At 40.4% G+C, this 25700-nt stretch overlaps 3 protein-coding genes across 9 annotated transcripts in view; 1 reads left to right on the top strand and 2 right to left on the bottom strand.

The window, feature by feature from the left end:
- Positions 1–8227, bottom strand: part of ncoa2 (nuclear receptor coactivator 2) — a 74156-nt gene extending 65929 nt beyond the window's left edge. For 4 of the 6 annotated variants that reach the window (XM_017301950.1, XM_008396349.2, XM_017301952.1 and 1 more), the window contains exon 1: positions 7925–8227. The gene's annotated coding sequence lies outside the window, so the exon portion shown is untranslated. The remainder of the gene's footprint in view (positions 1–7924) is intronic. The other 2 variants (XM_008396353.2, XM_008396354.2) reach the window with 1 other exon arrangement.
- A 2937-nt stretch (positions 8228–11164) lies between these two features.
- On the bottom strand, positions 11165–18535 carry tram1 (translocation associated membrane protein 1). Its single transcript, XM_008396355.2, has 11 exons — positions 18255–18535; positions 16064–16127; positions 14396–14517; positions 14158–14274; positions 14005–14063; positions 13825–13909; positions 13585–13655; positions 13388–13492; positions 13144–13287; positions 12748–12899; positions 11165–12645 (listed from the first exon to the last, which is right to left on the bottom strand). Exons 1-11 carry the CDS (start codon positions 18375–18377, stop codon positions 12575–12577), a joined length of 1113 nt encoding a protein of 370 aa, XP_008394577.1. The 5' UTR covers positions 18378–18535; the 3' UTR covers positions 11165–12574.
- A 593-nt stretch (positions 18536–19128) lies between these two features.
- Positions 19129–25447, top strand: xkr9 (XK, Kell blood group complex subunit-related family, member 9). 2 transcript variants are annotated; one of them, XM_017302002.1, is made up of 4 exons: positions 19129–20096; positions 22614–23033; positions 23212–23450; positions 23527–25447. In XM_017302002.1, exons 2-4 carry the CDS (start codon positions 22741–22743, stop codon positions 24195–24197), a joined length of 1203 nt encoding a protein of 400 aa, XP_017157491.1. In that variant the 5' UTR covers positions 19129–20096; positions 22614–22740; the 3' UTR covers positions 24198–25447. The 2 variants fall into 2 exon arrangements, with proteins under 2 accessions (XP_017157491.1, XP_008394578.1); XM_008396356.2 differs by having other exon boundaries at positions 19199–20994.
- The last annotated feature ends 253 nt before the right edge of the window (positions 25448–25700 follow it).

Here is a 25700-nt window from a genome sequence, read left to right as displayed (position 1 = left end):
GAGCCAATTAACATTTCTTCCTTTTGCTTGACTATTAATATGAGCCTTAACTTGGAAATGTTGCAATATTCTGAAAATTGCTTCACTTTTTGATGATAATGCAACCGAGTTGGAGGGGGAAAAAACCAAGAGAAACTAGCCAAGGTAGATAAAAATCTTCCGCAGGTTGATGTTCAGACAGTCCTGTCATATTCTGGCACAGACAGATAAGGGACCTGATTTGAAGCCTGGCTAATAACGCAACGAGAACAGCTGTTGAAGCAGAGACAGAGTTAATAATCCCCACTTCTTCCCTTCCACGTCGAAGCGGCTCTCGGCTTTCCATCAGCAAGCGCTGCCTTACTTTAAGAGGTCTCTTCTCTGTGCCGTTTCGCCATCCCCTCTCCGCCGCTGCGCTGTGAAAAAACCTGGCCATTACCCCACAGCTCATCCCTCACGCCCACCCAAGACCTGTCACACGCCTGTTTCCATGACGACCCAAACGCAGAGGAAGCAGGGGTGAGATGCCCGGCGAGACAAAGACAGCAGATAACATGGGGAGAAGGTGCATCATGTCAAGAACACAGAGAGGACCTTATAGAGCCTGTGATGGGCAGATAGCACAACACAGGCTGGCCTGTTGTCTCCATGCTGGAATAGAAAGCATGTGTTTTCTTGCAGACTTGTTCTTTTAACAGAGTACAGCCAACGTGTCAACTTTAAATGTGAAAGTAGTCTGGCCAGAGTATGAAGTAAAAACGCAATCCTTTTGCATTTAGTTCATGAACGTCCAGATTCATGTCAGGTTTTTTTTTTTTTTTTTWAAAAAAAAAAAAAAAAAAAAMCCAGAGTACAGGAGAAAACTTTAGAGGGGGCTGTCTGGCATAACATGGTGTTCAAAACTGACCGTACAGACATCAGCACCAGAGACGGTTGCAGTTCTCCGGTGCTCTTCTCATGAATCAAAATGTGTCGGCAAAAGAGTGTGGGTGTAACTTAGTTCACTGGTCAAACATGAGATTTCTGAGTCACTAATGATGTCATTTCAGTGGGCATGCCGTTTACCTATCTTTAACAATCTGAAAGTTCCGTTTATGCCCACAAGTCCAACATTTAACAATACTTAGATTTGCCCAGAGGCCTGGAGGATTTCTCAGTTTCACATACGCATTGCTGACTTTCAAACCAAGTCCGAAATTAGAGACATGTTGAGTTCTAAAATCAATGATGTCGTCAAAAAAGAAAACCAAAAGGGAAACTTGAGCTGCAATTGCAAACCAAATAAATGTTTAGTCTTTTGGTGTGCAGGGGGGCATTCCTAAAGACCTCCGTTGACTCTGTGGTGGCATCAGCCATCTTTTATGGGGTTGTCTGTTGGAGCAGCAGTTTATCTACAGCTGAAAGGAAGCAGATAGATGAGCTCATCAGGAAGGCCAGCTCTGTTCTGGGTTGCTTAATAGACCTAGTGCAGGTGGGGGGGAGACAGAAGAACTCTGGCTAAAATAACATCACTGATGGACAATCTCTCCCAACCCATGATCAAGCAGTTACTGAACCGTTACTCCTTCAGATACAGACTGCTGCATCTTCGGTGTACAAAGGAGAGCTATCATAGATCCTTCCTCCAAGCAGCTGTTCAACTTTATAACCATCCCTTCACATTTTGAACATTTTTCTTTGATTGACCTGCTCAGCTGCACATTCCTTTGGACCAGAGCGCATCATTTCTAGTAACTGCACAGTATTCAAGTTGAAACTTTGCTCCTTACAGTATTTTTTTTAACTCAGTTTTTATATATACACTGTATATTCTGCCTTTGTGTGAACCAACTTGCTTTGATTGTCTATCACTTTGCTGCTGAAGCGCAAGAATTTCTTCACTGTGGGCCAATAAAGGAATTCCTATTCTATTTAGGTTATCAGAATATGAAAATATATAACTTCCCAAATAAAGGCAATACAATTTACAAGAGTTGTATTGTTTCCTCAAATATCACAATAACTTAGGGTAGCATCTGTAATGGTACAGCTGGAAATATAACGGTAATAAGCTCCAGCTATGACCCATTTTTCTCTGTGTCTGATCTAAATTAACCAAAGTATTAAAGCTGCAGTATTTTAATGCCCCTTGCAGGCAACACGAGTAGTAATAGTTTAACTTTCTAGTGCCGTGCAATGACAGAAAAACTGCAGGCAGAAATGGCCGTTGTACTACTAAACTTCCATGAGATAAACATTAATTGATTATGTGAAGAAAAGTGAGGCTTGCACAACTATTGCACCAACGTAAAGAGGGCCATGTTGGCACGTTGTTAGGAAGATCATGATGAAAATCACCAGTAGCCATCAGCGTTTCAATGCTGGTCAGAACTGAATCAAAATTTTAAGCATCTAAACTGAATGCTGATGCAATTCCTGAACATTGTTAGGTACAAACAGTTATTTATCTCTGTGGTGAATTAAAAAAAAATAGTGTTGCTAAATCTATCGGTAATTTTGGCAGATTTTTAGATCTCTGGGGTATGTTCATGCTTTTCTCCTAGCTAGATTGAATACCCTCTAAATCTTCACTTTATGGACTCAAATTTGTGAGCTGAAGACTTTGACAACCGTTGCTTTTCCGTTATACCCCGACACCGAAGTCCAGCGTAATAAACGTAGCGCCCATCACTTTTCTGTAACTTCTGGGTGTCTTCTTCCATATTTCTCAGCTTTGGTCAAGAAAATTCAGGAAACCGTCATAGCTCACAAAACCACGCAATCGAAAAGTAAAACTCATATGAACGATGACATAAACCATAATGCTAAAGCACAACATTAAAGGAAACTTGATGAACATTATTTTAAACAGTTGTAGTAAAGTAGCCAAGGACAGGTTACTACTAGTATCAAGGTATACACCTTGGTGTTGCAGAATCACAAGTTTTCACCATGCAGATGGATGCCAGAGAAGGTGACAGTGCCACCAGAGTTTTGCTCTCCAACATGCCCTCCTTGCTACCCGTTGATGTGTGTGTACTGCACTATTAGAGTTGTGCAACAGTATGAGACAAACGAAACAGCGGCGTCTGAATCGGAGCAAGGGTCAAACGATTAGCCGGCTGTATCGCTCAGGTGGTGCAACAATGCAGCCTATCATAGAGCAAGTCATTGCACACATGGCCACAAGTTTGTTGGCCAAGTACTAAGAAGAAGAAGAAGAAGAAAATGCTGCTTCATTTATTAAAATTATTAACAAAACATAGTACGAAGCAAAACAAACTTAAAGAACATGGATGCTGCTGTGAATCAATTTAAAACCCAGGGTGGGAAAACATGTTAAGAATTAAGAAAGCAACATTTAAATCATGTGTGACTTGATGGGATTAAAATATTACAAACCTACTGCTATAACTGCAGCAATTTGCCCTGTCAGAGAATAACTGAGGAAACACTCATGTGCCAAGTTAGTGTGAGAAAACTTCCAGCCAGTTTTCCTTGTGTAAACATCCAAATATTTGCACAAGTGCTTGCGTGGATTGCGTCATCACCCCACTAACATTCTTCGCTGAAAAAGGATATTCCGTTTTTGTTTTCCTCCCCCCTTCACATTATTATTTAGGCGATTCTCCCTGCACTTTGAATTTGAAAAAAGCTCGGACATTCAGCTGTGCTCGAAACTGGAGGAATGTGGACTTGAATGCGAACAGGACCGCATTCTTTCTGAGCAGTCGGGAGGTGTCACAGATGTCATAAGCTTTTTCTCTAATACCCGTATTTCACATACACATAAATGGGCATCAAGTAAGATTAGGGGAATATTTTGCAAGCAAAAAGCTTTACCGAGACTGACTTTTGCTTCCGTAAACTTCAAGTCGTTTGAGATAAATGCCCACCAAAAAAACTTTGTTCTTCTTGGTCACCTGGCTGCACATTCATCACACCTGGTAAGAATGTGTAAAAAATAATAATTTCAAAATTCAGCTTCAATTCTAGTACAAAGTACATTTGTTAAGTGAGTGGAGAAAAAACAAAATGTCATTTGTTGGCATGCCAAACAAACCCTTAAAAAAAAAGAAAAAAAAGAAATCCGATTTAAATATTGTTAATACTTTACAATTATTAGACTGTCTAGGAACCTAGTACTTCCTGGTTTCCTGAGGGATAGATATATATGACACTGTGTTTCTCTTAGCAACGTATGAAAACGGGAACCACAACAGGACTTGTCATTAAAGTTAGACATGTCGATCTTCGCAAACAAATCAGGAAATGGCTGCAAAAAAAAATTCTATCCAAATAAATGTACCTATATCCAAATCTTTTTTATTTTTTTTAGAAAGCTGAAAATAACAAGACTAGAAGACGGTAGGGATGGTAAAAAAAAAAAAAAAACATCTCCAAAAATAATTTTTTAGAGAACTGAAGCAGAAGAGTGGCATCTTGGGTTTGCCAACTATTCACAAAAGATATTACATGTTAGCTGATTGTGTGGAATGTCGGGAAAGAAAAACATTGTCTGTCCTTCCATAAGAAACAAACATGTACAGTGTGTCGGCTTTAACTGTAACCTTGTGATTCGGTCCGACAAGACGAAGATTGAGTTTCTGCCGACAAACACCGAGTGTGAGTGTGGTGTAAAACAAAACCCAAGTATGGTATGCTACGGTATCGCACCTATGATGCTGTGGGCCCCTGTTCCCTTCTAAAGGAAGAGAAAGGGGCGTGCGATGAAACACCAAGACATTTTAAATAAAAACCTGGCGGCATCTCCCAGAAAACTGAAAATGGACCATCACTGCGTCTTTCAGAAGAATTATGAAAGCAAAAAGTTCAAATATTCCTTCTTCTACATGTGCCAAACTTTTGTTAATTCATAGTCACACATGTCTTCACGAACAGCATCGCATACAGCAGGAAACCCTGTTTATTTTGATGCGAACTTGCTTGAGAACACCCACAGCTTAATGGCTGTCCTATAGGAAAATGGAAGTGAACACTTTGGTTGATAAAAACAAAATTTACCGCTAAATGTAAAGAATGTCTTGCAAAAAAAAATAAAAAATAAGAGTATAAATAAGAGTATAAGTTTGTAATATCAAATCAGTTGGGGGGGTCTGGATCATCAGTTTTTTTTTTCAACCTTCGCTCATTTGGCACCGACAACTTGTGGATATTCTTTTCAAACCAAAATGCTGAGATACTGGCAGATCACAGCACGTGAAAAGCATAACATACTATTTTTCCCCCACAGCTGAATCGATTTAATATCATTTCAGACATCAATTTTAATAACTATGTCAAAACACACAGTCTCTGGTTCACCTTCCTGCCAGGCAGTAAATCAATTTATGTGCCTTGACTGAGGCCAAGGTGCGCCGAATGTGAAACGCAAACCTTTGTGCCAAACGTGTTTCTCCTAAACTTCACGAAACTTGTCCTTTGCTACGACTTCTGGCAGACGTGCCTGAAATCCATCACATCCGATTCTCACACACAAACTAGCTGAAGTCAAACCGCGGCAGGACAACACCGTCACGCAAGATCTCGCATAGGCGATGTGACAGCTACGACACACCGTCAGGTGGGCAGAGTGATGCAACACAGGCTGCTCAACTGGTTCCACGGGAGGCGTTCCTCCAGAGAAGTGCCGACACTCATTGAAATGACACAAGCTGTCTGCCTGTATAGTTCTGAGCCAGTCAAGCAGAAGGGCCCCTTTAGAAGGAGAGCACTGCACTCGAAACACAGGCACAACAACGCAACACACAAGTGAAACCTCCAAAGCAGCATCCCCCCACGCTGCATTAAAGGCTTACATTTTGAGAAAGCATCCCTCAGTCCTATTCACTCGTGGGTCCAAGTGGAGCTGCTCAGTGTAACATATCAGCATTGATAGTGCAGCGTGCGTGGTAATTAGAAACACAGCATGCAAGGTAAGGCAAATTTATCCGACTGAGTCATCTTAAGGCTTTGAACAAAAGCAAAACATGGGCAAGTTTCATTTATTGGGAAGAGAAGGGGGGAGGGGGGGGGGGAAGCAACACTGCAAAAACAGATGATAGCAAGAATTATTTGTATTAGTTTAACCAAACATAAGTATTGGACTGATCAGGGTAATATTCATTCAATGTAAAAAATGTTGACCAAATTTTTATCATGTCTTGTATTTGTTTTATCTCTTATTTCAGTCATAATAAAAAAAAAAAAAAGTTTAGACAAAACTAGCAGCACTTTTACAGCAGGTTATATACCAGATAACTTCATTTACAATGCCTAGTAAACGCATTCACACTCCTTGAACTTTATCACATTTTGTCACATTACAACCACAAACTGAAATACTTTATTGAGATTTTATGCGGTCACACAAATCTACAGTGTTCAAAGTTGTAAAGTGAAGTTAAAGTGAAACCCAGCTCGCAACATTTTTGTGCATTCAGTTTGACACCGGATACATTAATACATATAATACCTTTCCATCAGCTGACTGCTCTGCTACTGTGTCATGTTTTCTTTCTATATCACTGATTTATGATGTAAAGGTAATGTTTTTTGGTTGTTTTTTTTTTTTACAATCCAGATAAAGCATGTCATTTTATTCTTTTTTTTATTGGTGGCTGACACATAATACCTAAGGAGATTGAAATGTGTGCACGTTCCTTTGCTGTTCAATTACTGACCTGATGATGATCCAGGTCACCTGGGAGCACTGTCGCTGTATAAATTATTCCCACTGTAAAAGTTCAGACCTTTCTCCCTTCATTTTTGTTAACAGCCCTTGCCGTCCTACTCCTTGCATTTGTCTTTAGGACTATTTATTTTAATACCCCTAAATAAAATCCATTGCAACCAAAGATTTAAGATTAAAAAAAAGAGAGAGTCCAGCAGTGTGTAATGCAATCATAAATGAATGCAGCAGCTCTGTGCAAGTGATTTCCCCTTTTAGACAGAAATCTTAAAAGTGTGGCTTGTGTTTGTATCCAACCTCAATTTACTCTAATGTACTTAAATAACATCCAAGGAACCAATTGCCTTCAAGAGTCATCGTATTAATAAATAGACGTCTATGTCACGTAATCTCAGTATAAATAGTTGTTCTGCTAAGGCCTGAAAGGTTTGATGAAGAACATTAATGAACATGAATACTAAGAAATACATCAAACAAAGTAAAGATAAAGTTTTAGATAGGTTTTGAGAGGGGATAAGTTCTTAAACAATATCCATAGGCACAAAATGTTAAGTTTCCCACGCACACGTTGAAAGCTTATTTTAGTGGTAGTGAGCACTAACGAGGAGGCATTGTGACGCTCGCCAAAAGGAAAATATACACCAGTTTAGCCAAGGAAAATAGTCCCCCAAGCACCGTGAACAATTTCATCAACTTTATCTGACGTGGCAAGTAGCAAATGAAGCTTCGTTTCAACCACAACAAACGCAAGAATAGATGTGCGCTTCAACACATGGTGATGGGAACTGTCTTCACTCGCTCATATTCTGCCGAACAGCGAGACTAGCCTGCAGCTACAACCGCTAGCATGCTAACCATGTCCCTGCTAAACTGGGGAACTTCGTCCCGGTGTTGAAGGAACGGTCCCTCGCTAACTCAGCACAAAATAACAATGACACATGAAAGTGTTGTGCACGTTAAAATTCCGGGTTGGGTGACAATATACCGTTGGCCGGACACATATGAAATAAAAACAGCATATGAAAAATGCAAATATCTTTTTGCGAGCTCACGGTCTAGTTTAGTTTGCTGCAGAAAACACAACTGCCACAAGCAGGGAGCCTAGCCAAGAAGCTAGCGCTTGCTAACAGGCTAACGCCAAAGCGAGAGAGAGAGAGCCTCTGTCAGACAGACACACGACCGAGATTGGAGACCTCTCGCTCCGAATCGTGGATTTCACAACGAAAACAACCCGTCTGTTCTCTGCCAGAAGCACAGAGGCGTGTGGCTACTTACGATTTGAAACTTTCCGCCGAGTCCTCACTGTTAAATCCTGTTTATCCCAGCCAGCTCTGACCTTCGCGGTAGTGAAACAACATTTCTGCTGGCTAACTGTGCCGCCATGTTACTCCTGCTCTGCAAACCAATGCTGAGTGTTTATCTGGCTGGTAGCTGCTGCTGCTGCTGCTGCTGCTATCCTCCCCCACACACACACGAAACCACATCACGGGGCTCCGAACACAAATCGACTCAGTTACCGCCGGGGGTGGGGGCTCCTGTGCAGTCCCGAGGCGCTTTACCTGTTAGGATTACGGTACTTGCTGTTTGATTAATCAGCATCACTCTGACGACATTTAATCTGCCAGCCACCGACAGTTTCTTATAGTCACCACTGTACAATATCAACAATGTTTTTTGATGGATGTTGTGGTTGCAAGGATATACTGAGTATAACATCTCCCCCCACCCTTGACTGTGGTTCTTCTAGAATAAAAAAACCTCATTGTTTAAAGAAGATTGCAACTATTTTACTCAGGCTCACCAAAGTAGTTGTACATTTTAGGATCATTAACATTTATGCGACGTCGTAAAACTGGCGTTGCATGAGCTGCATCAAACCAAAACGCTTAGCATTGATGTTGGTGCTTATTTTAATTATATCACTGAAATGTTGCGTTTCTTCTGTTAATAATTAACAGTTGCCGAACTAACTTGTTCTAAAATTTTGGTTGACAGTTCTATAAACCGACAAAAAGTTCTCTATTGAACATGTTCTTTACAAGGCCTCCCGATTCTTAACAATAAACGTGTACTTATATATATATTGCTATTTTGATTTACAGTCTTGGACAAATATCGATTGACCAAACAAACGAGCAGGGCTATTCTGAGCCAAATTTTGTGCAACAGCACCGCCTAGTGGTCTGTTTCCCGTTTGAACTGAATCAATCAGTGCTAAGGTCATGTCCTCATTGTGTGAGGTTGAAAAATGCTTTAGTGGGAATTGGGATCAGTCATGAAACTGATAAATAAGTTAACTTACTCAAATATGGATTTTGTGGCCAAAATGATGTCCTTTGAAGACATCATTCTAAGATGACGATGATAGCAATGATAGTCATCACATTATTTCCTCTTTATTTTATAAACCCAGTGGAAATTCCTAGTACTTTATAATTTACTACATAATCTCATTTTACAATTCCCCTGATTTTCTTTTATTTATTTATCTATTTATTTTTTGGTCTTTCCTCAGAAAGAGCATTTTTGATGTTACACTGCAAGTTTTCAATTGCCCTGAGGGCTGAAGAATGGACTGGCCACCCCATAAACTTTAATTTTGTTGGTCTGGAACCAAGAGGTTTCTCGTACACTGACGCGTTTGAGATTGTTGAAACATGGATTTCCGAGCCATTTTCTCCTCCGCACAAATCAGCATAAATGCTCTTCAAGCATTTTCATGTATCCCGTCTGACTCCATAATATGACAAACATGGCGTTTCTCAACCACAATGCTTCACGGTATACTGAGTTGATTTTTCACTTTGTCTGGCTGAAACAAGAACATTACTTTCCCCAGTACACAAGATCCTGTGCCATGCCACATTATTTTTAGTCATTGTGTTTTATCCATCATTGTGCATGCTTATGGATTATTACTGGGTCTCTGACGCCTATCTCCAGCAGTCATTGGGTGAGTGACAGGACGGGGTACAACCTCGATGGCTCACCAGGTCACTTCTTCAAATTGTATTACATTAAACTCTTTTCTGAAAATTCTATACACAAACACCCCGTTATAATTATGTTCAAAAACGTTTTGAGATTTTTGCAAATTTATTAAAAACAAAAAAACCCCCCAAGAAATCACATTTGCATTCATATTCACAGCCTTTGCTTTTCACTTTGTTGGTCCGCCTTCAACAGCAATTTGCACCTTGTGCTAAGGTTTTGCCACAACCTTAGCACACCCGTCTTTATGGATTTTCACCCATCCTTATTCGCAGCACTTCTCAAGCTCCAACAGGTTGGATGGGAGATGTCTGTGCAGCCATCTTCGGAACTTTCCAGAAATGTTCAGTCAGATTCAAGTCTGGACTCTGGTTTGACCTCTCCGGTACATTTCACTGAGAGGTTCCAAAGCCACTCCAATCTTGGTCGTCGTGTTGTCTGGCTGAAAAACGAACTGTCGCTCCAGTCTTGGGTCAAGAGCAACTGGAGCAGATTTTCATCGAGAATGTCTCTGTGGATTTCTGCATTCATCTCTCCTTCCTATCCTGCTGCTGAAAAACATCCCCCTAGCATGATGCTGCTACCACCACCATTCTTCATTGCAGGCAGGCTGCTGTATACCTTTTAGTTAGGCCAGTGACATACACGTTTGCTACCTCAGACTTGAAATAAGAGCTATCCACTTAACACTGGATGAAAAACCTCACTGATTTGAACTAAGACATTTATAGAAACCCTTTCAACTCGTGATTCAATTATGTATTTTCCGCACTATAAGGCGCACCTTGAATGAATTACCTATTTTAAAACTTTCTTTTCCGTATATAAGGCGCATAGAATAGACGTAATGCTCCGTACTCTATTATTACACATCCACATTTGTACAGAAGTGGTCCCCGAGTACTTTATATAGTAGTCTGTCCCAGTCATTGTTTCACTCACGGTGTTGGTGTTGTGATATTGTTCCCAACTGCTTTCTGGGTAACACAGACCAACCGACACGCCGCCGCCGCAGTCTCAGTCTCTCTTCCCCCTCCCCTCCGCCCCCCTGGCTTTACATGTATTATCAAACTTTATTAACAAACCAGCGTTCTGACAACTATCCCAGCATGCACCGCGCACTTCTTCTTCTACGGGGGAAAATGAAGTCGGCGGCTGCTTAACGTAGCTGCTAGACCTGTTGTGGCTCAATATTGGTCTATATATAAGGCGCACCGATTATAAGGTGCACTGTCGGCTTTTCAGGAAATTGAAGGTCTTTAGGTGCGCCTTATAGTGCGGAAAATACGGTATATAGAAAGAGCATGTCACTATTGGATCTGCTGGTTTTCTATTACTCTACTACACCCATTAAATTATATGGTACGCAGAATTATTTCTACCACAGCAAAATCAGTGATCTGGATACTGATGTTGGATACAATTGATATATATTCTGAGCTACTTTTAGTGCACTCAATCATTGTGGCTATGTACTACTCTTGACTGGACTTTGACACATAAGGCAAAAATAATCCAGAACGCTTCCGTTTCAACAAGATCATTTTATTTCTTTACAGGATAAACCCCCCAGGGCAAGTAGAGAGAACCAAACACTGCTGGAGTTTATTGTCGCTCGCTAAAACGGTATGCCTAAAATTAAGAATTCGCTCTTTAGAATACATTTGTGTTACTTAGGTAACAAAGTCTTGAAAGTACAGCTGATTGGCCTATAATGCTCTGTGGTGGGTAAGTAAAAGGCATATGGTCAGCCAGGCTTTTTTTTTGGCACGGTCAGTTCTCAGTAGGGAATGGCAGGGAAGGAGCAAAGGTTTACAACAAAATATATATATTTCTACAGGTAAGATGATGGAACAAACACATTAAGAACATTCCACCTTAACATTAAGAGAGGTTGGACAAATCACAAGAACGTTTTTCTTTTTTTTTTTTTTTTCCTGATTTGTGTCTTCGTTGGTGCTACAGAATTAAAACCTAAAAAGCACAATGCGTCTAAAACAGTATGATTACAACGGCGGCAACTTTTATAGAAGCTTGTGACAAACATGTTGTGACTACAAAGCTTTTCACCTACTCCAATAGTCAAATGCTACATTAGTTTACCATTTTTTAATTTTTTTTTGGCTGGCAGTTCCGCGCAATACTGAACCATTAATGTACTCGTTTCATTTGCTTGCTTCTATATCCTCTTATTCCAAGCTTAATCAATTATTTCCTTTCTATCTACAGGTGTCTGTTTATGTCTGATGTGGTAGGAAAAAAAACAACAAAAAAACGACTAACGTGTGATCTGGGTGAAGGCCGGAGATAATGGGACTTTTATACAACCTCCAATCTTGGGAATGCAGGAGAAATTTAAAATGGAATTCATCCAAGAGAAGGACAGCGTCTGGATGAGCTGGTTGGCATATAAATACAAGATATGGAGGTGAAAGAAAAGGAATACACGTCATTTCAATAAAGCACTAAATGACTTGAAGTGGGGAAAAAGAAATAAAGTGATCATTCCTGATTTGGTACAATTACAATCTGTACAAAACAAACCCCCCCCCCATCCCCCCGCCCTCCCACCGGAAAAAAAAACAAACAATCCACATCAATAGGCACTTCTTAAATAAGGTCTTTTTCCCTCAGTTTATTAGTTGGTTTTTCATTAATACCACGGAAGGAAGATTTGGAGATGAACGTGAGCTGGACGATTGGCAGCAAAAGCAAATCTGAGTGGCCCTGGGAATTCCAGCTGGGAGGTCGGTGCTGCGCGGGAAGGTGGATCCGCACATGGGGTTGGGGGCGGAGGGAAGGGAGGGGGTCAAGGAGCCGCTGAATCAGCCTGCTGGACAAAACCGAGAAGACCCTGGGAGAGACGGCTCTTTGAGATACTCAGGATGAGGAAGGCTGGCAGGAATGTTTACTTTTTCTTCTCCTCTTTGTGTCTTATGAGGACTTCTCTTTTCTTGATCTCGGTGAATCAGCTCCATGAGAGCTCACGCCGTTTACCCCGTTAGCTGTAAAAAAGAAAAAGAAAAAAAAAGGGAGTTGGCTAAAAATGTCCTTACACTTTTATTCTCACAGTTTACTTGTAGTTGGGTGTTTTCTTGCCCTCCCACCTTTGTCTTTTTTCGACTTGCTCTTAGCAGGAGCCTGTTTCTTTTTCAACGTCTGAGCCTCGGCATGCTCTCTCCATCGCCGCAGCTGGAAGTTGATAAACTTCCACATCATGAAGGCCTGCGTAAAGCAGATGGCTGACAGGACGGTCATCCTAGCAGATTAGAGTAAGAATCAGTTCTCTGAGTGGCAAAAACATTTATTATTCATCATCTCATTTTTTTTATTTTTTTATGGTCCAATCCTTCTGGCATTTAGCTAACCAGAAGTAATTTTGGTAATGCTAACTGACCTAAATTAGAAAAAAATTAGGTCAGGAGCAAGAATAAAATTGTTTGTGTTTATCAACAGCGTATGCAAAAACTTGTTTTCTCTTTTGTATCATCGGATGTTCTTACCGCACAAAGAAAATGTTGAAGTTTCCTGCGGCCAAATCGAAGCCTTGGTTTTCAGCGGTGGAGAGGCCGAAGCCCACGGTGAGGACCGACAGGGACAGGGTAAGCAGCCGTCCAATCACAAACAAGACAGCCCAGATGGTGAATCTATGACAAAGGAAAAAGGTGGAGATTTTTTTTTTTTTCTTTTTAAGCTCACAAAACTTTTTTCCATCCGCATCCACTGATTACAAAATCCGGAACTCACCCCATTTGTCTGTTCTCGTTGCTGAAGTAGACGAGACGGGAGACATGGAACAGAAGCTCGACAAAATAATGCAACACCAGCAGGATCAAACCCAGCCGGTTCAAACTGAGAGACACAGCGAGAAGGTTTTTAGAAGCAGAAAGGCATGACCAATTTCACCCTAAGCTCCGACTTTTCCCTTCGGCGGCAGCGCTTACTTCAGAATGTAGGCGCCAGCGATGTGGACCAGGTACAGGAAGATGTACACAAGCTGCCGTGGAATATCCTCCTGAACGGTAAACACAGAGAGGAGGAGGCGGAGTGAGGTCAAAATATTTACACCAGTGTGGGATCGGCACATTCGTTTCGGCATGAAGAGGATAATTCTTAGAAACAATACCGCACGGCCCAGGAAGCCAAACAGGAAAAAGCTGCGGGGTCCAAACAGCAATACTTACTTTCTTTGCCTTTTGGAAATACAGCTCTGGGATAGAGTGTAGCCAGTAGCCCATCTGGCAAATGTAGAAGAATTTCATCTGGAATCTGAAAGAGAGCGAGATGCTTTAAAACAATACACGCTCTTGTTTTTTTTTTTTTTGCTTTTCATTCGCGTCTCGACGCTAAATATGGCAACTTACGGCATCAGCGTGTGGGGATAACCCTCCCACAGGGCGATGGGGTTGGACAGGAAGTTTTCCTAAGAGCACAAAGCTTTTAAATACAATGTTCAGTCTGAACCGCAAGCAAACAAAAAAAAAAAAAAAACAAAACCAGCCAAAGGGTGGGCTTACAGATAGAAGGATGTTCGTGCCCCAAGCGAAGGAGAATAAGTAGAAGGCGCTGAGCTGGCCTGACTCATTGAACTTGCTGTGCTTGGTTTTGGAGAAGTGCTTTTTCCGGTTGATTTTCTGCAGGACACAAAAAAAAAACACAAAAAAAAAAACAAGATGAGAAATGGCCTAAAGTGAAACAGTTCAGAAGTTAAAAAAAACCAAACAAAAAAAAACACTCTCATAACTTCTCACTTACGTCCAGCACGTACTCCTGGATGATTGCATGCATGATGATGGCCACCAGCATGTAGAAGAAAACGGTTGCCAGGTCCTTGATGCCGTGGTGGAAGTGGTTCACTGCCGTCTCCTCTGGGCCCTCTGAGACACAGACCAGTCATTCAGAGTCAACGCCACGACCACGATTTCAAACTTGCGCTTTCGTCAGCCAAGGTGACTCATCCACATTTAATATATAGAGACTCTCCTGCACGAGTATTCTTTCATTTTATTACATCACAACCAGAATCCGCAGTGTTTTTTTTTTTATTTTTTATTAGGGAGACAAAAACACACTCAATAAAAAAAAACAACTTTTGTGTGTGTGAATCTGGTCAGAGATGATGGGAAAATGGATTAAGCTAAATACAGGCCAATCCTGAAAGACACCCTGTAGGAGGCTGCAGAACGTTGCAGACTGAGACAGAGGTTCACCGTCCGGCAACTCTAAACACAAACCCAGAGCTATCACGGAATAGAGTATTTTTGTGCGCAAAAATGACCAAAGTCCAGATCTGAAAACAATTGAGAATTTGCAAACTGAGTATCTCCATCAAATCAGCCTGACCTTGAGCTACATCTAATAGGCATCTACTCTAAAAGATTGCAGCTGTAAGTATGGATTTGGACTGGCTCATCATTAATTCAGGCCAAACTAGATGTTATTTTTTTTTCTTTAATGTTGAAATTTAAGGAACATTTTCATTCCACTTTCCTAACCTTTTGCACTACTTTGTGTTGAACCATCACATGAAATTCCAGCAAAGCACATTGAGGTCTGTGGTTGTCACATGACCACACACGAAAACGTTCAAAGGTTGTACTTTTTTTTTTTTTTTTCCTTGCAACATACATTTAAGACCCAATCCTAAGTACTGAGCCATGTGGTCAAAAGGATTGGCCCCATACTTAATTCACCTTGGGTGAAGAGTCATAATTTTAATTATCCTGAATCCCGAACGGCGCCATTAAGATTACAGAGTCTTGACTGCGCAGAATTTCACCATATAGAAAATTAACTACCACTGCTGCAGATGCAGAGAAAAGGCAAGTATCTCTCAGCTGACGGGAAAAAAAAAGCCAGAGAGGCTCTCCTTCATGAAACCACTCAACATGTCTGCAAGGTAGAAGTGACAAAACAAACAACAACAAAAAAACAACAACGGCCTTTTGAGATATCCGAGTAAAGATTAATCTAATAAGATATGAGTAGTAAATAAGTAACAGAGAGGGGTCAGCAGAGAGATCCTAGATAAAACGCTTGCCTTTCTGAAAATAAATGGATTCTCTCAACAGTCTACAAAGCTGGCAAAGAAAATGTTAACCTTGAAATCATCAGGAGACTGAATTGTGTGTGAGGCCTATTTTGCTCCTCAGCCCCGAATTCGTCCGGCACAACCTTGCCACTGGAGAACTTATAAATCAGGCAGACTAAATTTAGCTCTAAACGGAAGAGAGAATTAAAAAATGCCACAAAAAAAAAGAGAAAGCTTTAAAATGAGTTCGTCTAAGGCCACCGGAGCAGGCACTGCTCTGGAATCCAAATCTTCCAACGAGAAAACACAAAGAAAATCCTGCTTTATAGACTTAAACCAAAAATTGCAACACGTTATCAACCGGTATCGGTTTATGTATACATATCACTTACCATTTGTTGATATGGTCACGTTGTACTGGACAGTAATGAATAATACTGCAAACTTGGAGGTGACCTGTGGATTTAGAAAGAGATGAATAATATGTATTAACAACACAAGGCTGGAGAAGCAAATGAATTTTTTTTTATTGTTAAAAAAACACTTCAGAAAAATATAAAACGTGGGGAAAAAAGCAAATAGTATTGTCTAGAGACTGATGTGGAGAGGAGCCAAGCTGTTGTAGAATATAGGTAAATTACAGTCACCGGAATAAGCTGCCAAACCCTAAAGAACTTTATTTAGCAGACCTAAAAAAGTGGTAGATGTGACTGTAAAGTAAAAATACTTGGGGCATATTATTAATAATGATTCATGTGATGATGGTCAGAAGCAGCGCTGTTGTAAATCCAGACCAATATAAGTAACCTTTATTTTATAGCAGCCCCCTTTTTTTAAAAAGCCGTTTATATATATATATGATCTTATTATTATGATCAGTCATGTAATTGCAGCAAAGCCGACATTGAAAAAGTTGCGGTTCATTTCCAGGATGCGTTTTGAATTTGCATGCTGGGGGAAAGTGCAAGGTAAGTGTTTGACTCAAGTAATGGTATTTCTTTTCATGCTTCACCGAGGAACTTGATACATATGTTCAAGTATATGCAGTTGTGAAGATGTATGTGAAGGAAATTATGACACTGTTGAAAGGTTCATTTTTAAAAAAAAGTAATTTCCAAAATTGAAACTTGTGCCCTAAACTTTTCTGGTGGACAGCTGTACTGACATTGTCCTGGGCAAATGAGAGGACCAACACCAAGTGATGATAAGGCTCTGGAAACGTCTACTTGAATTTTGTGCCTCTTTACTCTTCTTTTCATTCCACTAAACTTTCCATCATCATGTGACTTTTAGTGGCTTATCCTCCTGGTGTAGAGGGTTGACGATCTGTCTGCTGGATAGCTAACAAGTTTTCCCCATGTTTGTGCAGGCCACCATAAGCATTACCAAAAGTTTTTGTTTGTATTATTTGACAGTCAGACGTTCTGAGAAACTGATTTTTTTGGTTTTTATAATGAAATGTACAAAGCACAAACATTTAAAATATAGCTCCATTTGTGATAAACTTCCATAATATTTTTTTGTTTCACTTTTTGATTAAAATGACTAAAATTAATGCACTTTTCTAAGACATGCTAATAGCTGCTTTATTTATTAATTGTATTGTTACGTGAATTAGTTTTTATTGTTAAATTCTATTCTCCATTTTTGAGTCTGGCATGAAAGTGAAAATTATTCTTAAAAATAAAAGAGCATCTTAAGCGAAAAATTATTTACCATTAATACTGATAAATATTCGCATCACTGTTAACTAAAAGTAAAGGGGGATTACAATTCAAACAACTTCCGCAATGGGTTAGCGACAGTAAAACACCTTTCAAAGGCTGCTGAAGGTCACAAACTTTATTTTGGAGAACTAAACACCGGAAGTTGCTTTAAACACGTACAGAAGCGGCATCGCTCCTTTCTGAGGATGAAACCGCGATAGATTTAAACAAACGTGGTTTAAAGTGGACCTGAACATAACACACAGGCCATAGTGGACGGTGGTTTGGTCCCCGTCTCTTTTAAGGCACACTTCTGCTCGAAAGGACAACTTTCTGTTTTGGTACGAGCGGGGGATGACAACCCTCTCGACCGCTGTGCGAATGCCACGTAACACTTCTACGCATAAACTAAGCAAACGGGGCTGGTGCAAAATCTTCCAACCGCGGAGCTCGACACTGCGTTTCAAATGTGCGGCGTCTTATTTTCAAGCAAGCAGCTCGCATATGGTTTATTTATGTTACATTTTGGTTTTAGTCCGACAAATACACGATTAAAAAGCGGGCCTGAAGACGAGTGTTTTTGAAATACTGATTTCAAGACGGGAAGCAGCCAAATGTTTAAAGTGCGCTCTGCTCCCAGGAAAAGCCCCAAACACCTTTAGATGAACGGACAGGCCCACTAAATGCGAGAATAAGAGCGAAGCGGGACCGCAGTGCACTGAAAACTTTCGGTCTTTTGGAGGAAGTAGAGAAGAATTGATCAGACAGCCATGTCAGATGCTACGAGAACAGATGGGACGAGGAGATCAGCTTTCTCGTCCACCAACTCTGCGCAATCTACAATTAAAAACAACCGCCGCTCAACATGTGGACTCACCTCAAACATCAGCCCGAGCAGGAAAACCATAGCAACACAGGAAACAATATCTGCATGGTTCTGGATCACAAACTCGTGGCTCAGCACCGGCGGGTTCTTGTTGGTCTTTTTTCGGATCCCCATGTCGACGCGATTCGTAAAAGTTTCTCTTTTGTCCTTCGCGCAGACGCGATTTTCTGTGCTTTTTCTCAACCGACCAGATGGTGTGATCTATCCGAGCTCCCGCCGCGTCCTGCATGCACAGGGCCAGGCTGCTGTTGAATGGCGTGTCACTCTTCTGCTGGTAGGAGGGTCCACGGAGAGAGGGAGCCGCTGCGCCTGACCAAAGAGACTCTTTTACGCACAGGAGAGGAAACAGCTGGGGCTCTCTGCCGCTTCCTAGAGGTTTGGAGTAGAAGGAGAGCTGTAGAGATGAGTGGTTTCTATATTTTGGTGCGCCGTCATACGGTAAACTGGTCCAACTGGTCCCAACACTTACAACAAGCAAAGCATAGATAAACACCTATTTAAACGACGTCATTTATTCAGTGCGAATGTCCAAAATTGAGGGACCAGCACACATTTTTTTTGTTCTTTTTTTTTTTGTTCTTTTTAGTTTTTGTTGCACAAGCTGACAAAAACATTTAGTTTTTATAGACTTCTTCAGAGATTCTCTACACCAAGGACATCTTTCCAGGAAGTTATTTAGTCATCCAGTCCAGAGGGTCATGTTTACAAACCTTCATAGCCTCTGGCGTTTAGATGCTGATATGACAGCAAAAATGTGTGAGATAAGGATCTCACACATTTCAAGCTAATTGTCAAACAAAAACTTTAGAAACTAGCATAAGCCTCAGGAGAAATTTATTATAAAGATTTTTTTTTTTTAAATCACAATGTTATGGAGATATATTTTTGAATATGTAGTACAATCTTGACATAATCCTGATGGAATAAAACATAGGAATCCACTGGTTGAATCTGTAACAATTAGCTGCGTTCTAAACCCTTACAGAGAGCAGACATGCAGGAAGTAATGCGATGCAAAACCAGGGCCAAGCAGCACAAGCGAACTGACTAGCTGCCTATCGCCCCAAATGTGGAAGTACATATGTCACACATACAGCTGGCTCAGTCCTCACAGGACAAATATGAATCAATTTGATTTCCAGTTTTATTTGGGACTTTGTCTAGGCTATTCCAAGACAAGAACACCAATCCTGTGTAATCAGCTCTGGCTCTATGTTTGGGTTTGGTGATCTATCCAACTCTGTGGCGGACAGTTTCCTTGCACGATTGCCCTGGTCATCTTCCCATCAACCCAGAGCAGCTTCCCTGTCTCTGATACAGAAAAGCATCCCCACAGTTCCATAATGCCACCACCAAATTTTGGAAGGCACTACAACCCGAGTCATGGCACTTACAAAGAAAACAGTGTTTTAGGAAGTTAGAAAGCTGCAATTTATCTAAGCTGCATAGCAGCACGAGGCTTTTAAGTGTCTGTATGCAGCTGTTCTTCTTCAAGAATTGTATTTTAATTTTAAGAGTTCACCTTCGGGAAACTAGACTTGCTCTGAAATACGTTCACTTCCTTTAATAACTTGTTGGTGACGTTTAAACGGACACAGACATGTGAAGGGGAAGTGTAAAGATCACACTCCCACAACCACCGCACCTTCATAGGAATGACATGTATTATGTAATTCCAAATGTCTGCTCTGAGTGTTGATTTGTTTACTGGTTGCTGAGGTGGGGCTAAGCACAGGTTTCAAGGAACGGAAAAAGAAAAAGAAAAAAGAAAATGCAGGGAGTGTAATCTCCAGCTGTGATTGTGTGGAGCTCTTTGCCATAGACGTTGTCTCTGTAAGTTTACTTCTGCTTTTCTTATTTCTTATATGTGCTTAGTCATTGTGAAAGTAACAAGTTTTGTGTGTCGTATGTGATATAGGTTAAGATATATGAGTTTGTTTCTAAATAGGAACATAATGAAAGTACAACATACGAAGTCAATAGAAGGTATGTTTTAGGGAAGGAAACATTTTCTTATCGTATCCTTAGTTAGCTCTGAATTTGCCTCAATTTTCAATAAAGCTACCAATCGGTCAGGCAGTATTTTATTTATCCCTGCTCCTCAAGGTAAGCTGTACTGCATGTTTTAGGGATGTTTCACCACAGGTGGGGACTCGAGTCACATGACTTGGACTCTTTTTTTATTTTATTTTTAAAAAATTTTTGAGTCAGACTCGAGTCGTTAAAATCACGACTTGAGACTTGACTTGAAAAAATGCTCAAAGACTCGGACTTGACTTTCATGCCATTGACTTGGTACTTGACTCGACTTGAAGCTGTTTACTTGAAAAGACTTGATATTTTTTACTCAAAGTCTTAAAATTTAAAACACATTATTTATAAAGTGGCGTCACTAATTAATTTCACTCATTCCGTATCAATATGCGCAGACCGTCCCTCTGTTTTTCCTCTCTCCTCATGTCTGTATGTGTGCGTAGCTGCAGCTCAACCAATCAAATTAACAGGATTTGGACATTTAAAAAAACGCGGCGACGCTGCAGAGCTCAGGGAACGAAGGACGAAATAACCGCTCGAATATGCTTCCGCGAGTAATTTCTTTTGGCTAGTAGGTTATGAACTTTCGAATAAAAAAACTAACTGCAGCTTGTAAAACCTGCAAGAAGAGAATATCGGATGGAGATGCGACCACTTTGTCCAACTTTGTCCGGCATTTGAAGCTTCACAAAGATCGGTAGGTGGCACTTTTCTTTTGCTGTAAGACAATTTACATTAGCTAACTTCGTGTTAGCATGTGTACTCCGGGTTAAATTGGTGATGATTTACCATAAATCCGGTCCTTCAAATGCCTCCACAAATAATGTGCACCGTGTTATTAGCTCACGAAGCCGGTGGATAGTGAGCGGGGCTCCGGAACAGAAAGCAGATTCTGGACCTGAACTCAGGGAACAGAGTCTCTCTGTCCCATCATGATGATGAGCCGGTCTAGTATCATCTAAGGATGGTTGGTGTATTTGAAGACATCGTTGGGAAATTATATTGTTCACTGCAGTCAGTGCATTAAGTCAACTGTTTTTAGCTTAATGCACCGACCGGCGAGACTGTCACATGTCGCACAGAACCCATTTCCAAGTAGTATAGCTTTGCTGGAAAAAAAAAAACAGTTTTTTTTTGGCCATCTTTCAAAAATTTCTGTAAAAATAAACTGACCCTGATCTCACTGACCCTGAATATAACACTAAGTGGGATAGTTAACTGAGTAGGACATAAAATAATGAGCTCATTATTTTGTGTTTAGTGGTTCTGACCAGCTTGATTCACACATGTTTTTATCAATATTGAGATGTGAAATTGGCTGTAGATTTAACCCACTTTTCCTGACAGATATTTATTTTACCATCACATCCAAATTCAAAACCACTCCACTTTATTTGCAGTGATTTTGATTTTTTCATGTGGTTTATTTGTTAAAACAGACCAAATACAGTGACTGTCCCAAATAAATTTTGTGTTTAGAATATCTGGCCCATATTTACGCAGGACTGAAACTAACATACTTAGAAATAAAAGCAGAAAAATAAATGCACCAGACCTTCCTGAGTTTACTTCATATATACTTATTTAATTTTTTGAAAACTTTTTTTTATTGAATATCAAGTTTAACAGAACTGCGCAATAAAGAGGTTCAATTTAAAAATGTTTTTTATACTTTGTGTTCAGCTGCACATGTTCTATTATTTGAGATAAATACAGATTTTAAAAAGAACAAATGGTCTATTATTTGAATTTTATGTATAATTGCAAATTATAAAAAAATAAAAATGACTTGAAATTAAAGGTTCCTGACTTGAGACTTGACTTGACCGTCTTTACTTGAGACTCGACTCGGACTTGAGGACAGAGACTTGAGACTTGCATCACAGTGACTTGGTCACACCTCTGTGTTTCACTACTTTAACACGCATTAATTCGCATAAATGTAGTTCAGAAAAAGCTTGTTAATCAGCTATCTACTGAAATCAGGCATGCAGAAGCAGGGAAACATCTAGAACATTTAGATTGAACTATTTAGAGTCCTGAACATTGTTCTATAATTTGTTTCTCATGTGTGATTAATTGTGCTTTCGTCCAAAGTGCCATTCAGTCTGATATGATAAATATTTTTATGACTGATTAACGAACAGGAAGTTATAAAATAAGCAGAAAAACATATAACATAAACTGACCAAGATTGCAAGGCATATGCAGTTTTTTTTTTTGTTTTTTTTTTTGCTAACATAAGGAAAATAATTGTTTTGCATCATTGTAAATTACAAGTGTTTTTAATCAATTTTACTTGCATTTCTTTTCCAGAGAGATTTTAAAGCCACCGGTGATGATGACACTCGCATACCACGAAGCTTACCAGAACAGAAACTGAGACCGCTTCGTCCTCGGAACCAAACAGGAGCAGGAGTGCCAGCTTTTTAAAGTGATAACAATGGAGCAGTCAGATAAGCAGTTCTCCAAGTGGCGGTGGCTTTTAGCTCTGGTGGGACTATTCATGTACCTAGGGGACATTTGCACAGATACTGCACTGGTTTTAAGATATTTTCACGAAAAGCTCTATGTTTGGAGTGGACTGACTGCACTGTTTATAATCACTGGGCTGACAGTAAACCAGATCTTCAGCTACGCCTGGTTTTTAGAAGATATGCATAAAAATGTCATGGACAGCAAACCGAAGCGACGGTATTTAGTCCTGCACATATTTGGGATGGGAATCCTCCTCAGGTACGTACGCGCCTTAATGTCGTGCATACAGGATTTGCAGGCTGCAAACTGGAATTTCGTTAGTGCTGCAGAAAGTGGGCTCTCGAACTGTGTTACTTTCATCATCACAGCTGCAGAAAGAACTGAATTTATAACATGATGACGATTTTTTTTTAAATCATTTTGATACTGTTGCCAGGTCTTGCCAACTGCTTAAACAAGGATACAAAGAGATTTGGGGACAAGAAATGCCACACAATCAAACGTCTGAGAATGGTGATGAGGAGGGGTCCAGCGCCTCGCACCACAGCAAACTGTTCAGCGACACCGCCGATCTGAGCATGTTGAAGCTTTTCGAGACTTTCCTGGAGAGCGCGCCTCAACTTCTTTTACAGCTGTACATACATCAAAACCATGAGGAGTGGTCGGTCTTACAGTGTGAGTAGACGACAAAGCTCTTTCTTAACTTCAGATGTTTTCAGATTTATCACTTTTAGTTGCTTTTTTCTTGCAGCTATATCTATGGTCTTCTCTTTCTTTAATCTGGCATGGTCTTTGGTGGACTATCGGATCTGCTTGCGCAAATCTCTTCCCCAGAGCCGGGAATTGCCCTCAGGCCTCCCCACAGCGGTCTACCTGCTCTACAAACTCTTCACCATCACTAGTCTCATTCTCAGCTACAGCCTCCTCCTCATCCTTAGCGTCTACAGCACAGTAGGCTTTACTTCCCTCTGGCTGCTGGGAACAATAAGGGCTCACCGTCTTGAAACCAGCTTCTGCAGTTCAGGAGCCCTTGAGCTGCTGTACCGTGGCGTCATCGGCGCCATTCTGGTTTTTACCTTTTTTAACGTTAAAGGACAAGGCACCAAACGGGACATGACCGTCTATTACTTTTTTTGGACTGTTATTAATTTCTCAACTCCTTTATTGATGTTCTTTTTAAAGCCAGAGTTGAAGACAATTACATTTCTCTTGGTGGTTAGTGGTGTAATCTATGGCGGTTCATTGCTGGGGCTGATTTTGCTGGTGTTATATTATCGCTTCCTGCACCCTAAACAGGAAGCGAAAAAACTGTCTGATCAGGTGGACGGACAGGAAAACATGAACGGACAGGAAAACGTGGACGGACAGGAAAAGGAGACGACACCTTCAACAAGGAGGACAAGGGAATTCATAAAACCTTGACTGAGGTTTTTCCCCACCATATCATAAAGAAGGGCACTCATCATAATGCAGCCACCACCATGTATTATTGTTACATTTCATGTTTTTGTTGTGTTCAGACTTATGGCTCACAAATGTTAGATTAGTTTCCATGTCTCAAATCAAGAAATATGTGAAAAGGCGTGAAAGAAACAAACAAAAAAAAAGAAGCAAGCACGAGGCGGTGTAGAGTACAACTGAAAGTTGTTGAGGTTTGAGGATTTTAGATGTGATTTGGGGAGTTTACACATCAGCACACAAGATTTCCACCGAAAGAAGTTTGCAGAAATGTTGTCAATTTTCACTTTGAAATAACTTCAAAGTTATTTCAAGTTTGTGCTACTGAAGGTGTGTTAAGATACCGATACACAGCAGAACCCTGGTGTTTGCAAAGTTACAGTGATACTTTCAGAGGTTCACATTAAGAGTGCGAGCTGAGCAAGCAGTGTGGCTTTCATACTTGATGTGTACTTTGCTTGATGTGTACTCTCTGAAAATGATCCCTCACAGAGGGTTTATATAGATGCCAGTGCAGATGAACCTACTCTGCAAGATCACCCTCCAAATTTGTACAGTTTGAGTGAATAGTGTCGCTCGCAATCGGTGCTGAGGAACAAAAATTCAGAGGCGCAAAACAGCACTCCAGGCCAACTCGACTGTAAGCCCCAGCTTTAGGAACCAGCAGTCCATGAATAACTAAAATCCATGAATACTTGAGACCCTCTCAGAACAGGCGTATAATTGAATTTTTTAATGCGACTTACTATGCATCAATATGCAACAGTGGGAACTGTCTCAGTACTACCGTAGGAGCAAGCTACTATGGCCTTTCCTGTTTTCGCTCCTGGGCAAACAGCCAATCAGCACTAAAGAACATAAACTGGTGCTCCAATAGTGTGCCAACTGGCATTGCACCGAAGTCTTTCAGCTTTCAATCCTCATTTTCATTTAAAAATTTTAGATTTGCTCAATGAAAATGTCAACAAATAGGGAGGTTTTCCACAAATAGTTGGGAGTTGTGTTACACCTTCACCTGTTGTGAAGGCTTGAATGGCTTTTGTACTCTTGAAAAAATGTTAACTTATGGTCAAACTGTTTCGGTAGGGGAGAGATGCGTTTTTGTTTAATCCCAGTTTTCTCTTGTTTATGTGCTTGTTGGGATATTTTATTTTGTTGGTTTATATATTCTGCTTTCTTAGAATTATGTAAATTAAAACTTTTAATTTCTTTTAGGGTTGTGGTCTTTGTTATGTTGGCGTGAGGTCTCCCTGAAGTGAAACATAAAAGTCTGCACAGAAAAGAGCTAAAATTTGGGAGGCAATGAATATCTTAAGTGTCATCCTGTCTCCTCATTCACTCTGTAGATTTATGTTAGTCCCATAAATCCACTTAATCCAGCTAGGGGACATACCACCTTCAACAGGGAAAATAGCCTTAAACATACACCCAGAGCTACACTGAAACAGTTTAGATTAAAAAAAAACT

This window comes from Poecilia reticulata, linkage group LG20, assembly GCF_000633615.1.
Source record: "Poecilia reticulata strain Guanapo linkage group LG20, Guppy_female_1.0+MT, whole genome shotgun sequence".
Lineage (NCBI taxonomy): Eukaryota > Metazoa > Chordata > Actinopteri > Cyprinodontiformes > Poeciliidae > Poecilia > Poecilia reticulata.
This window is presented reverse-complemented; position numbering and strand designations above follow the sequence as displayed.